The sequence below is a fragment of the Amblyraja radiata genome, chromosome 5, assembly GCF_010909765.2.
Source record: "Amblyraja radiata isolate CabotCenter1 chromosome 5, sAmbRad1.1.pri, whole genome shotgun sequence".
NCBI classification, from domain to species: domain Eukaryota; kingdom Metazoa; phylum Chordata; class Chondrichthyes; order Rajiformes; family Rajidae; genus Amblyraja; species Amblyraja radiata.
Genome location: NC_045960.1, coordinates 50,091,346 through 50,106,712, shown reverse-complemented (window position 1 = coordinate 50,106,712; position 15,367 = coordinate 50,091,346). Strand labels below are relative to the sequence as shown.

Sequence of the window (15,367 nt, the reverse complement as noted above, 5' to 3'; positions counted from 1 at the left end):
ACAGCGCCAGAGACCCAGGTTAAATCCTGACTACGGGTGTTGTTTGTATGGAGTTTGTATGTTCTCCCTGTGATCACGTGGGTTTCTTCCAGTGCTCCGGTTACCTCCCACACTCCAATGACAGTTTTGTAGGCTAATTGGCTTAGGTAAAAATTGTAAATTGTGTAGGATAGTGCTAGTGTATGGAATGATCACTAGTTAGTGCGGACTCGGTGGGCGGAAAGGCTTGTGTCCTCGCTGTATCTCTAAAGTCTAAAATTGATATGGAAGTGGGGGGGAAAAAGGGATTATTATAGGTTTAAAGTAAATGATGTTGATGGTCATTGGTGGGCCAAAGGATGCGTTTCTGTGCTGTATGTCGCTGTGATCAGCTGCTCTAGTCAGTAGGCTGAAAATGCACACTAATACACAACAATGAAACTCTGCACTTTGGAACAACGATCCCAAGAAAGAGATGGTAGCCCTTAAACCTCAGGATCTAATCCCTCTGGACAGTTCTAGCCACAGAAAATGTCATGCAATGCAATCTCCCTGGGAAGAAGTTATCTTGCATGCTTTCAAGAAATATGACCTTGACTCAGGAAACATTGTTAATGATCCATGACAACCTGAACATTGCTAAAGTCCTTTATGGGCACTTGAATGGACTGACGAGAAGCCAGACCCAATGCTCAAGATGCACATTCTCCTTGCTGAAATCAAAGTGAATGAGATGCATTTCTGCATGAATGTAATGCCTGGATGACCCCCCTGTTGCAGCAGTGTACAGAGAGTTGGAAGATACTGCAGAGATCTGCTGCAAACTGATTGGAGAGATACTATGGCAAGGTCAATATGACCATGACTTCAAGTGAGATAAGAAACTCGGGTGTGGGAGCATGACAGAAAGTCTTCCTACAGTATAATGTATTTCTCTGTAATGACAGTATTGAAAAAAACAGGAACCTGTAAATGCAATGTCCTTCATAGACTCAGAATATTGCATGCCGAACTTCTACCAACACATCACGTGTGCCACCAGGGGGGAAAGAACATTGGACCACTGGTATACGCCGTTCCGGAAGGGCTACAAGGCCGTTTCACTCCCTCCCCAAGGAAAATCTGACCATGCTGCCATTTTCCTGCTGCTGGAGTATAAACAGAGGATAGTTCGGGAAGCGGCAGTGACGAGGGACGTAAAACGGTGGTCCGACCAGTCAGAGGCTATGCTGCAAGATGCACTGACAGATGTCGACTGGAATATGTTCCAAGCAAGTTCCAGTCACGGACTTCATTGCAACAATAACCGACAACATCGTCCCCACGGTAAGGGTAAGCACCTCCGAATCAAAAACCCTGGGTAGACAGGTCCGTTCGTGTTGCCTTGAATGCTCGCACCGCTGCCTACAACTCGCGCCTGGCATCCGGAAACATGGACGTCTACAAGGTAGAGTCCTACCGACTGCGAAGGGCGGTGAAGGACGCATAAATGAGGTACAGCGACAAGATGGAGTCACAGATGGAGCAGCAGGACACCAGACGCCTGTGGCAGGGGCTACGGACTGTAACCAACTACCGGAGCACCCCACCCTCATCCGCAAGTGCCGGCACCTCCCTAGCTGATGACCTGAACTCCTTTTACGCTCGTTTCCACACCACCCCAGGTCTGCCGACTAACGACAATACCGCCAGCGGGCTGGCTAACGAAGCTGAAGGGAGGCATGTGCACATATTCTCGCTGTCTGAGCACGATGTGAGGAGGGCTCTGACACGGGTGAACATGAGGTAAGCATAGCATACCCAGTCCAATTTCACGAATGGGTGAGATTTCACCCAGAAACTCACTCTCACACAATGTAACCAAAGTTAAATAACCTTAGATTTAAAGCATGTTGGCACTAATCAATCCAATTTTAGTTCCTGTTAAGTGTTCAAGGAAAGAAAATACAAAGTCTTTAAGCAAATTAGATATTTTTCCTTGCTGTCAATAGTTTTTCAAACGTACATGGTATTATTTGCATGAACAGAAAGATCTGCATGCTAAAATTCTGGGCATAATAATCTTGTCTCTTATAGGAGCTATATAAATGCACTGTACCTTCCAATGTCACTGCTTCATCTTCACGTTTATCTGTGGGTGCCTATATGAGTGAAGAGATAGAGAAAGAAAATTAAATTAAAAATAAACTAAACAATTTTATTGCTTGCATTTGCAATAATCCTTCCAGTCTGTTAAGTTTCCTTCTGTTATATTGGTTTTGCAGGCCACGGTAAATTGTATTTATAAACTGAAAATCAGTCATCCATATCTCCATATGGTTAGGCTGACCAATACTAATTTATTGCAGCAACATTTAGACAACGGGAGAATGAATGGATCAGAGCATCCAAATTTAAGCGAGGTGCATGTTTAAAAATGCTCCTGCATAAAATTTGTGCTCATGAATTTACATCTACAGAATTCAGATCTATCCATACACTTTACTGATGCACAAAGGTACGGATGCATCACCATGCTTTATGGATACCACGGATTATTTTGCTATTGTTAAGTAAAAATAAATTTTTGAAGCAGAAGGCAATAAAAATACCAAAATATTAGTATGCATTCATAATTCCCAGTAGATTAATCAAGTACTGCGGCACAGTGACGTAGCTCACTGCTGTCAGAGACCCAGGTTCAATCTTGACCTCAGGTGCTGTCTGCGTGGGATTTGCACGTTTGTTCTGTGACTGTGTGGGTTTCCTCTAGGTACTCTGGTTTCCTCCCACATCCCCAAAACGTGTGGGTCTGTATGTTAATCAGCCTCTGTAAATTGCCTCTGTTATGTAGTGAATGGATGAGAAAGTATGGCGACATAGAATTAGTGTGAAGATGGACACAACATGCTGGAGTAAGACCCTCGACCCGAAGCATCAGCCATTCCTTCTCTCCAGAGGTGCTGCCTGTCACGCTGAGTTACTCCAGCTTTATCTGTCTATCTTCGGTTTATACAAACATCTGCAGTTCCTTCCTATACATAGAATTAGTGTGAATGGGTAATCTATGGTCAGCATGGTCTTGGTGGGCCGATTGGCTTGTTTCGATGCTGTGTCTCTAAACTAAACACTAAACATCTAAATTCATAGGGCACCCACATTTGGAGAAATAAATCATTCAGGGAGTAAATATGACATTCTTGCACTCTTTGATACAAGTTGAAACATTGCTTAATGAAGGTAATTAAAACCGTCCAGGAAAAAAGTGACCATATCTAACAGGTCAAGACTATGATTCTAACCTGACTATGGGATTTAGGCATCATCATCTCTGTCTCTGGTGCGAATTCTGCTTCTTTTGTTAACCTGTTCAAATAAAAATGGCAAAATAACAGTAAGGAAGAAATATTATTTTGTCTAAAAATGATCTAAAATTCCTGAAAATATATAATTTCCTGATGTGAAATATAATTTCTTTTTTTTTCAGTAAATCTGGCATAACTGTAACAGTATTGATACAGAATTGGCTAAATTAAATACTTCACTTCAAGAATCAGGTTAGTTACTGTATGTCCACGTTTGACGATTTGGTAATTTCTATGAACGAACCAGAGTAGTAACACAGATGGAGCCGCGAGACTTGTCGCTGGGAATACTGAAACATATGAAACTGAACGAATGACGTTCCCTCTTGGGCTGAGTGGGCTGAGAGAAGCCATCAAATCTTCTGATATGTTTTTTTTTTATGGAAGTCTGACTATTTCGTCAAAGTGGATATCCTTTGGTCTATCAAGGATAACTCTGAGGAGGGAGGTTTGGGAATAACCATTCCCCCACTTCATTTCCTAATTTCCTCCAGCCCTGCTCCTATGGATTTGTACATACATGGGGAATAATCTCACTGAAAAACAGTCTCAGAAAAACCCTCGTTTTCAAGGGTCTGAGAATTTAAATGTAATGGAAGGCAAAATAATAACATTAGGTCTCGTGAAACCAATTACTCCTTCACCAAGAGCACACATTAAAAAAACAACATAGAAAACACTGAAAAACATTGCAAACAACGTAACATCATAAATATACTTCATTTAAATGCACTTCTTGGTTTATGATAAGTTATTGAAAACAACACAACTTGAAAGTTCAATGCATGTATGTATATTTGTGCAGAGTTTTCAATATTTTGGTAAAATACCATTCCCTGCTTTAAGGATAGTGTGAGGCATTAAAAAAAAAAGTAGATTAAAGCTCTATCTTAAAACAAAACACAAAAAATGTTTGACTGGAGAGAAAGAATGGGCGACGTTTCGTGTCAAGACCTTTCTTCAGACCCGACACGTCGCCCATTCCTTCTCTCCAGAGATGCTGCCTCACCCGCTGAGTTACTCCAGCATTTTGTGTCTGCCTTTGATTTAAACCAGCATCTGCAGTTCTCTCTTACACACAAATGTTTGAGATGATTTCTTAACAACATCTAAAAAGCTCAATGAAAAGACACAAGTATCTGTCAGTGTCATAAAGAAAACTTGCTAAGATCTTCAATTGAAAAAGTACAATTTCCTCCATCCATTTCATTCTTTAAATGAAGATGTTCACCGGCTTCTTTGCAAAATAGCCATAATGCAATGTGCATTTCTCAAAAGATTTTTTACCTTTTCTCTAATGTTTCTGGATTTGAGGGACTAACTCGGTACGGAGGGCTGGAATTGAGAACCACACTTGCGTTCTGTGACACCTTCTCTGCAACATCTGGAACAACTGCACAGGAAGAAAAATGTATTCACAAAGAGAAATTTTCTTTCACACACTATTTACAGCAACTTTCATATATTCTCCATTCTAGTCCAGGTTTTGCGAATGCACCCAACCATGTAATGCACAATTGTTAAAAGTCAAATGTCAATAATAATAGCAGATGAAAATTATCAGTAAAAACATATGGCGTCGTCATCCAGGGATTGCCACTAAAAGGGCATTCATCTGTATTTTGATCTTATCCCTTTTGTTTTGCAGTTATGTGCTTTCCCAATTTGAGATTGGTATGCATGGATGCAACTTAATAAGTGCCAGTAATGACAAACAGAGGTTTTGTTGGGTTGAACATCATCAACTCAAATGTCAAATGAAATCAAAATAAATTATGTACTGGTAGAGTTGAGGACTTTGAGAAGAAAATTCTGTTTGGTTCAATATTAAACTTTAAATTTCAGACTCAAGGTCCAGATAAAAGACGACATTACATAGAATACATTACATATAAAAATACCATAAAATACATATAAAAGCTTAGTAAATTACTTATAAGAGCATCGTGAATTATATACAAAAAGACAGTACGTGGTTTAAAATCCAGAATAAAAAGATCAGTGTCCTACAACTATACAAATGTCTCCACAGCTGGGATTCATAGCTTGTAGTGCTAAACCTTATGTTTGATAAGACCAAGATAATTACAATGTCAGAACAGAGGCTTCATTGTCATAATCTTTCAATTAAGAGCACTATGTACAATGAGGAAGATTAAAAAAATAATCTTGTTTATGTTAAGCAAAACAATGGGAGAGCACTACAAATGGCTTTAGTATCCCACAACCGGGGAGATAAACTATTGCGCAAATATGATCCACCTCCTCATTATTCATTCACTCCAACTACAAAATGTGAGTGTGAGATTATCATGAGATATAGTTTGATGGTAATCTTAAACTCAAGTGTCACCAGCAATGAATGAGTTGAGTTAGATACAGCATGGAAATAGGCCATTTGGCCCACAAATCCATGTCAATCATCGATCACCCATTCATACTAGTTCTATGCTATCCCACTTTCCCATTCCCTACAGACTTGGGGCAATTTATAGAGGCTAATTAACCTATTAACCCACATGTGGCTGGGATTTGGGAGGAAACCCACGCGGTCACAGGGAGAACGTGTAAAGTCCGTACAGACAGCACCCGAGGTCAGGATCGAACCTGGCTCACTGGTGCTGTGAGGTAGCAGCTGTACCGGGTTGAATTTCTGAAAGCAAACTTGATTTGGAACAAGTGTTTTCCATTCATTGTTTTTAATGCTCAGAGTTTGTTACCAAAATAAACATTTGGAAAATCAGATATTTTAAAACATATATCCATGGCAGGTATAAAAGATAGAGATAAAGGTGCAGATGTTAAGAAGGTAGAGGTTTAAATTAATGTTTCGAGATATAGCATGGAAACAAGCCCTTGGGCCCACCAAGTCCACGCCAACCAGTGATCACTGGAACATTAGTTTTAGAGACTAGCACTAGTTCTTTCCTACATATGAGGGGGCAATTTACAGAAGCCAATTAACCAACAAACTAGCATGCCTTTGGAACATGGGAGGAAACCGGAGCACCTGAAGAAAACCCACTCCGTGACAATCCACAGGGAGAATGTACAAATGCTGTGCAGACAGCATCCAAAGTCAGGATCGTATCCGAGTTTCTGACGCAGTATGGCAGCAACTCTACCACTGTGCTGTTATTCAATGAAGACTAATGGAGCAGAGTTCAGAGAGCTTCATGTTCTTTCTAGATGGTTAAAGAAATATCACTAATAGTAGCCCAAGGGTGAACTCACACAGAAATAAGTCATTTGGTCAATATATCAACATCTTCAGTATAGTAACATAGCTTCAGGGAGGAAAATAAATTGGAAAATCAAGACTTTCCAAGAGAAGGTTACCTGGCGTCTTTTTTTTGTTAAACGAATTCTTTAAAATGTCTATGCCGCTAGCAATTTCACCATAACGCTTGGCTTTAACTTCATTGAACCATTCGCCTGTCATCACTTTCAATTTCTTTGTTTCAAAGTTTGATTTCTTCAATTTCCTGTGAAAGAATTTGAATTCAAAGAATTTAATTATTGTTTCATTTCAAAAGGATTTTACAGCAACAATTAAGATTCCAAATTATACTTGTAGGTTGTGACATTCAAACAAAATAAATCAATCTGTTAAATTGTTACTCCTAATTTAAGTCAATTACAAATACAAAATTTGTATCAGGTAGGATATATCCAATGGAGAACACACCTTTTGTAAAATATTCTTATCCCAATTCCATCAATTTATTTTCCCCTCTGAGTCACAGTGAATAAAAAGGTTTTCCCTGAAATGTGGGAGCGTTTATGTTTCAATCTTGGTTTTTTGCAAAGAATGACACAGGCGATGATAGTGGTAAACACAAGCAGCACAACTTTGGATAAAAGATCCAGTTTTTTCCCACAACATATAATGCCTCTACTTCGTTAAAAAGCTTAGGAAGTTCAGCATGTCCTCAATAACTCTCACCGACTTCTACAAATGTGTCATAGGATGCATCTCTCTGGGGTGAGAGCAGACTGTGACTGCTCTCACCCCTGCCACAGTCTGTTTACCCTCCTACCATCCGGGAGGCGCTACAGGTCTCTCCGTTGCCAGACCAGCAGGTCCAGGAACAGCTTCTTCCCTGCGGCTGTTATATTACTTAACTCTACACCTCGGTGATTGCCAGTCACCCCCCCCGGACACACCTTCCCCCAGAAAAATTGCACTACTACGACTGTATGTACGTATATATATTTATTGCTCATTATTCTATGTTCGCTCTTCTGGGGAGATGCTAACTGCATTTCGTTGTCTCTGTACTGTACACTGCACAATGACAATAAAGTTTGAATCTGAATCTGAATCACAGCGTAGTTTAGGAACCGCTCCACCCCAAGAAATTGCTGAGTTGTGCATGACCATCATGACTCCATCTACACTTCACGCTGCTTCGACAAGGCCACCAGCATCATTCAGAACCAGTCTCACCCTGGTCACATCCTCTTCTCCCCTCTACCATCAGGCAGGAGGTACCGAAGTTTGAAAATACATACCTCCAGATTAAGGAACGGTTTCTTCCCGGCTGTGATCAGGCAAATTGTCAGCTCGAGTACAGTCCAAACCTACCATCTGCTCCTTGGAAATCTTTGAACTATCTTCATTGTTATATCTTGCACTAAATGCTGTGAACGTCTTGATCAAATTCATGGATAATCTTCTCTTTGACCAGATAGCATGCAAGCAAAAGCAGTTCACTGTACCTCAGTACACATGACAATAATACCAAAACATCTCCTGCAGATTAAACTGAATGATTTGGCATTCAGAGCATTTTGCCATCCTCCTGAGATGCAACTATTAAAGCTTTTTTGCTATTTTGATTTTGTGAATACAAAGAAAAGGCAAGAAATCTGGATATCCCTGAAGAAAGATGGTGAATTGCCAGTTACAGGCTTAAGAGGACAAGCGTGCAGCTAGAGGTTGCAAAGGGATTACAAATCAAAATAGAACAAGAGTCCAAAAAAACATTTATTGAATGGGAATACTATTTATTTGATTTTTTTCTGGAGAGGAGTGATTTTTTGGGATGTGGAAAATAATCTCCTCATTAATTTATAATTCACTTGTTCACACCTGAACCACGGGTGAGGCAAAGGGAAACCAAAGCCCAACACTAACTCTTTCAAAGACAAGAACAGAACACTGGAGCCCGCAAATTACACGATTTCAAGTGCCTTGAAATTAAAATTTTGATTCAACATTTTCAAAGAAAATATTACCAGTTACCAAGACGTTGTAAATGTATTTTAATAAATACTAGCATGAGCAACACAGTTTAATGTGAGCCAAACCTTTATTTTAACAAGCCTGTGGCAATGCAGAATATTAATAGCCATCGATAAAAAAAAATCTCATAAAAATAATAGTTAAATGTCTACAAATACCATTTAGGAACCTCACCGTTCAAACTTAATTGATATTTAACGAGCAGTCAATTTAATAACAGTCCCATATATAAAACTGAGCACATCCCTAATATTTGAAATTTCAGGTGGACATTGTTATGGTCTGAAGCAGAACATGGTCATTGACCACTGGGTGGCACAGCGATGGCAGCCTTGCCAACAGTCTGTCTGTCTTTTCGTCTTTTTTGTTGTTATTTTTAGCGTGTTTTAAAAGTATGTGATAATGTTCTCTGTTTTGTTTTAGAAACATAGAAACATAGACAATAGGTGCAGGAGTAGGCCATTCGGCCCTTCGAGCCTGCACCGCCATTCAATATGATTATGGCTGATCATCCAACTCAGTATCCTGTACCTGCTTTCTCTCCATACCCCCTGATCCCTTTAGCCACAAGGGCCATGTCTAACTCCCTCTTAAATATAGCCAATGAACTGGTTTTATTTGGGGGGTGGGCGGAAAAATTTTCAATCTCTTACCTTGCCGGAGATGCGATTGTTTTCCGAATCATATCTCTGGTCGCCCTGCAGCTTAACATCATGGAGCTGGCGGCCTTGCTCAGGACTGACTTTGAGCCCCACCGCAGGGATGTGGACTTAACAAGACCGATGTCGGGAGCTCCAAACGACGCAGAAGGTTTCAACCAGCCACGACCCGGGGTCAGATCACCCAGATCGCCCAGTGCGGGGAAGCTGGGAACCCCCCTGATGCGGAAGCTTGATTGCCCCAACGTGGAGGGCCCGACCGCCGGCCACGGGAGCCAAGACAGTCCCGTCAACAGAAGGCTCAAGGCCCCCGTATGGGAGAGCAAAGAAGGGAAGAGATTGAACATTTTATTGAACAATTTATTTTCTTCGGTATTCACCAAGGAGAAGGATATTGAATTATGTGAGGTAAGCGAAACTAGTAGAGTAGCTATGGATACTATGAGTTTCAAAGTAAAAGAAGTACTGACACTTTTGAAAAATATAAAAGTGGATAAGTCTCCAGGTCCTGACAGGATATTCCCTAGGACATTGAGGGAAGTTAGTGTAGAAATAGCCGGGGCTATGACAGAAATATTTCAAATGTCATTAGAAACGGGAATAGTCCCCGAGGATTGGCGTACTGCGCATGTTGTTCCATTGTTTAAAAAGGGTTCTAAGAGTAAACCTAGCAATTATAGGCCTGTTAGTTTGACTTCAGTGGTGGGCAAATTAATGGAAAATATACTTAGAGATAATATATATAAGCATCTGGATAAACAGGGTCTGATTAGGAACAGTCAACATGGATTTGTGCCTGGAAGGTCATGTTTGACTAATCTTCTTGAATTTTTTGAAGAGGTTACTAGGGAAATTGATGAGGGTAAAGCAGTGGATGTTGTCTATATGGACTTTAGTAAGGTCTTTGACAAGGTTCCTCATGGAAGGTTGGTTAAGAAGGTTCAACTGTTGGGTATAAATGCAGGAGTAGCAAGATGGATTCAACAGTGGCTGAATGGGAGAAGCCAGAGGGTAACGGTGGATGGTTGTTTGTCGGGTTGGAGGCAGGTGACTAGTGGGGTGCCTCAGGGATCGGTGTTGGGTCCTTTGTTGTTTGTCATGTACATCAATGATCTGGATGAAGGTGTGGTAAATTGGATTAGTAAGTATGCAGATGATACCAAGATAGGGGGTGTTGTGGATATTGAAGAGGATTTCCAAAGTCTACAGAGTGATTTAGGTCATTTGGAAGAATGGGCTGAAAGATGGCAGATGGAGTTTAATGCTGATAAATGTGAGGTGCTACACCTTGGCAGGACAAATCAAAATAGGACGTACATGGTAAATGGTAGGGAATTGAAGAATACAGTTGAACAGAGGGATCTGGGAATAACCGTGCATAATTCCTTGAAGGTGGAATCACATATAGATAGGGTGGTAAAGAAAGCTTTTGGTATGCTAGCCTTTATAAATCAGAGCATTGAGTATAGAAGCTGGGATGTAATGTTAAAATTGTACAAGGCATTGGTGAGACCAAATCTGGAGTATGGTGTACAATTTTGGTCGCCCAATTATAGGAAGGATGTCAACAAAATAGAGAGAGTACAGAGGAGATTTACTAGAATGTTGCCTGGGTTTCAACAACTAAGTTACAGAGATAGGTTGAATAAGTTAGGTCTTTATTCTCTGGAGCGCAGAAGGTTAAGGGGGGACTTGATAGAGGTCTTTAAAATGATGAGAGGGATAGACAGAGTTGATGTGGATCAGCTTTTCCCTTTGAGAATAGGGAAGATTCAAACAAGAGGACATGACTTCAGAATTAAGGGACAGAAGTTTAGGGGTAACATGAGGGGGAACTTCTTTACTCAGAGAGTGGTAGCGGTGTGGAATGAGCTTACAGTGGAAGTGGTGGAGGCAGGTTCGTTGGTATCATTTAAAAATAAATTGGATAGGCATATGGATGAGAAGGGAATGGAGGGTTATGGTATGAGTGCAGGCAGGTGGGACTAAGGGAAAAAAGTTGTTCGGCACGGACTTGTAGGGCCGAGATGGCCTGTTTCCGTGCTGTAATTGTTATATGGTTATATGGTTATATTTACTCTCCTTCCATCACAGTGAGGAATGTGGAGGAGTCACGGTGGTGGATATTTATGTTAAAAAGTATTTTGTGCATTTTGTTGCTTTTTATTTTGCTTTGTCTGTATGGCAAATCAAATTCCTCGTATGTTGCAAAGCATACTTGGCTAATAAAGTATGATTATGATTATGTGCATATCACACCATAGATATTTTAAGAGAGCAAACAAAATGAATAGAAGGTGGGTGTATGGAACAAGCTGCCAGAAGAGGTAATTGAGGCTGGGACTATCCCATAGCATAAGAAACAGTTGGACAAATACATGGTAGACAAAAGTGCTGGAGAAACTTAGCGGGTGCAGCAGCATCTATGAAGCAAAGGAAATAGGCAACGTTTTGGGCCAAAACCCTTCTTCAGACTGATGTAGGGCTCACTCTGGCCATGGAGGAGGCCCAGGACAGAGAGGTCGGATTCGGAATGGGAGGGGGAGTTGAAGTGCTGAGCCACCGGGAGATCAGGTTGGTTAATGCGGACCGAGCGGAGGTGTTCGGCGAAACGATCGCCAAGCCTACGTTTGGTCTCACCGATGTAGATCAGCTACTCCACTTTGGACAGATACATGGATAGGACAGGGTTGGAGGGTTATGGACTAGTGTAGCTGGGACATTGTTTGCTGGTGTGGGCGAGTTGCGCCAAAGGGCCTGTTTCCACACTATTACTCTAGGACTCCCAGACTAATCACTGGGACACGCATTGATGGTTCCAAAGCTTGCATGCTATTACAAACCAAAGTTAGGTAGAATCAGTGGCAACATGGCATTCCCGACAAGCTCAATGCATTCTATTCTCATTTTGAATAGAAGAACAGTCAAATGATAGCCTTGGTATGCCTAGACACACAGTCGCCATCGCAGATGCTGCATTGGTTTTCACAAGAGTGAACCTGTGAAAGGCAACTGGCCTGGACAGATTCCCCTGACATGCCCTCAGAACGTGTGTGGACCAAGAGTATTTGCAGACTCCTTTAACCTCACCCTACACAGATCAGAGGCTTCTTTAAGAATACCACTATATTTTGTACTGAATATTTTCTTTTTTGCACTACCTGATGTACTCATGTATGGCACGATTTGCCCGGATAGCTTGCCAAACAAAGTTTTTCACCATATCGTGATAGTTGTGACAATAATAAACCTATACCAACCTCAGATGAACACCATGCCCCAACAAAAGGTCCTCAAATTACCTTATTTAAAAAATAAAATTTCAGGGAAGGAATGACTTTCGGATATGACAGCCAGAATTAAGAGGCAAGAATTCATCTAGGATCATTTTCAAACCCTGTGTTGGTTTTGTGGAATGTGTCTCGGTCCATGGCTGAAAATTGAGCAGTAAAACAAATAACCTTAATTTATACGGATACTGATACTATTTCAGAACTTCACAAAAGGCTTTGTTGGAAATTAGACTTTAAACACGTCCTCTGTGCTGCAATGTAGCAACCCTCGTTATCATTAAATGCGTGGGATGCTAATGCTATTGGTATTGAATGGCAGTCTGTTAAAGGAACTGTTGGAAAAATTGGACATTCTGAACACTGAATGTCAGCCACAAACCACTGAGGGAAGGTATATGCTGGCATCTGGCTGTAAATGAAATCACTTAAATTAGGATCTCAATACATACCTGGAAACTATTAGTGTTTAACAAACCCTTAGAAATTATAACAGAAAGCTAGTTGGTGAGCATTTGGAAAAGAGCACGTCGTTTTTCTTCCAAAATTACTGTCATGATCAACATCATTCATGTAGTTAATATTTTACACAGAAAACCATTGTTTATGCACACAGAGACATGGCTTTTTATCAAAACAATATAATTACATCAGATACCTTTCAAAACCATACTAATATGCTTCATCCCAAAATAGAGCAGCATTCACAATGTCATGTAAAGGAGGAAAAGTGTGAAATATGAAATATTTCACTTTTATGGAATATGAAATTTTATGTGCAGAACCAAAAAGCAATTGAATTATTTTACATACGTTTTCAGCATGCTTTCAGAAAGACATGTTGATTAAACTTAATTAAACTTTTAAGAGGTAATCCATTGTACAGGATTTAATAAACCATAACAACACTTATAAAAGTGTCACTAATTAGTTGTTAATGATCCTAGAAAATAATTAATTTAAATTAACAGAGAATACACCTTGCATTTATTGCACACATTTACCACAGCATATAGAAGAATGTCCAAAGGAAATTTGTTGTGGTGTAATCAGACCAGCATTGATCCCAAGTAAAATAAAATATGAGGACATATGAAAAGAGAATTCCAAAGTCTAAGACAAAAATATTTGAAGTCCTATTTGTGTAGGAGAGAGTGTAATTGCTGGTAAAATACAATGTTCTTGAAAGATTACGGGGATGGAAATGTAATAGGTATAAAAAAGTGTGTCAATAAGGGATATGAACAGGGGAGTAAGAATTTTCAACTAGAACCTCCAACTAGGGCTGATGGATGAACTGGACTTAGTGTGGGTTAGAAAAAGAGGACTAGAAATGGATTAGAAAATTAGGTTGTTAAACAATTAGATTCTTAAGAATATGTCTGACAAAGAGAAATGAATTAAACATGTGTCTGACGATCGTGAAGCAACAACCAAAATTAATGTTTACATTTTCCCCATTATTTTTCCAAAACTGCTCTAAATCTGGAAGTGGGACAGATCAAGCTTATAACTTTTTATTTATTTTATGGCTTCCAAACCAATGCTGAATGAAAGTTCTAAAAATAGATATTCAGGTAATCAGAAGCTATTGGCCACAGTCCCTGCCAGCAGGAAATCCAGGATTGATGCAATGGGCCAGGCCAGCAATCAAGAGGGGTTGGACAGCAGGAGTGATCCATACACCATTGGCCTGATGGAGGCAATGTAGGAAGTATTGGGGTACTGTGGTGCACATTTAATGTTGTTGCCTGACAATGTGAGGAACCAGACACAATCCTGGCTGTACCAAGTTTGCACGTTTGGTCCATGGTCTTGCTGGCTTCTTCTTCATGTTCTGGTTTCTTCCAACATTTCAAAATGCTGGTAGATTAATAGTTTCTAATTACCCTTTGCAGGAGATTAATGACAAATGAAAAATCAATGGGGATTTGACAAATGTGTGTGAGAGAGAACAAGTTAGAGGGAGACAGGGAATAAGTATGTTACTGAAGTAATGACAAGGGCGAATGGAAAATTGGCCTTTTGTGAATAAGAGCATAAGGCATTGATATATCAGATAATATGGTATAATGGAGGGAGAATGATTGTATATCAACTGAAGAAAGATGACTTGCAATTTTAAATAACCATCAAATATCTTGTAAGCAATGGAAGGATATCCAAAAAAAAGAAACATTTGAGGATTATCCAAAAGTTTATCAATAGCTGAAAGATTTGTGAAAATCTCTCTGCAGGGAATGGAAGGATATGGGTTATGCACAGGTAGATAGGTGATGGTCTTGGCGTCATGTTCAGCAGAGACTTTGTGGGCCAAAGGACCTGTTCTTGTGCTGTACTGTTCTAAGTTCCATGTTCTAATTCTAGTGAAAATCTCTGCAAATGAAACTAAGGAATGACAGTTTGGCCAGTAGATGGCGCATGCAGTTCAACACGAATGTGGAAAATTGTATGGCTGTTTGTGTTAGAGAGTCATTCGTTTCAATCTATGTGAATAGAAACATCATATTTCTTTAAAAACATTTATTTGATAATTATAGCATCGTGATTAAATTGTACATGCAACATTTGTAAAGAATTGATTTTAGTTTACGTTTTGCTTTTGTAACATTTGCCACTAAAGATGGAAATCCAGCAATTGAAGATTCTTTCATATAACAGTGTAGAACAGTCAATTTCATGCTGGCAATTGATTATACCATAAAGTACACTTAAACATCGCTACAAATCCTATTGCAAAATTACTGAACTAGACTGTAATTATATAATGGTAAGTTATTTATGATGTACATTGTAATCCATCCTTGAGTAAATGTAAAACAGAAGAGATTTTTGATGGAAAGCAAA

At 39.9% G+C, this 15,367-nt stretch overlaps 1 protein-coding gene across 1 annotated transcript in view; it reads right to left on the bottom strand.

The window, feature by feature from the left end:
• The window catches only part of LOC116973272 (synaptotagmin-like protein 1), a 161,807-nt gene that overhangs the window by 100,093 nt on the left and 46,347 nt on the right, over window positions 1–15,367 (bottom strand). Inside the window, exons 2-5 of the mRNA XM_033021185.1 lie at window positions 6,663–6,808; window positions 4,611–4,716; window positions 3,261–3,324; window positions 2,078–2,120 (exon numbers count right to left, since the gene is read on the bottom strand). Coding sequence (XP_032877076.1) covers window positions 2,078–2,120; window positions 3,261–3,324; window positions 4,611–4,716; window positions 6,663–6,808 — 359 coding nt within the window. The remainder of the gene's footprint in view (window positions 1–2,077; window positions 2,121–3,260; window positions 3,325–4,610; window positions 4,717–6,662; window positions 6,809–15,367) is intronic.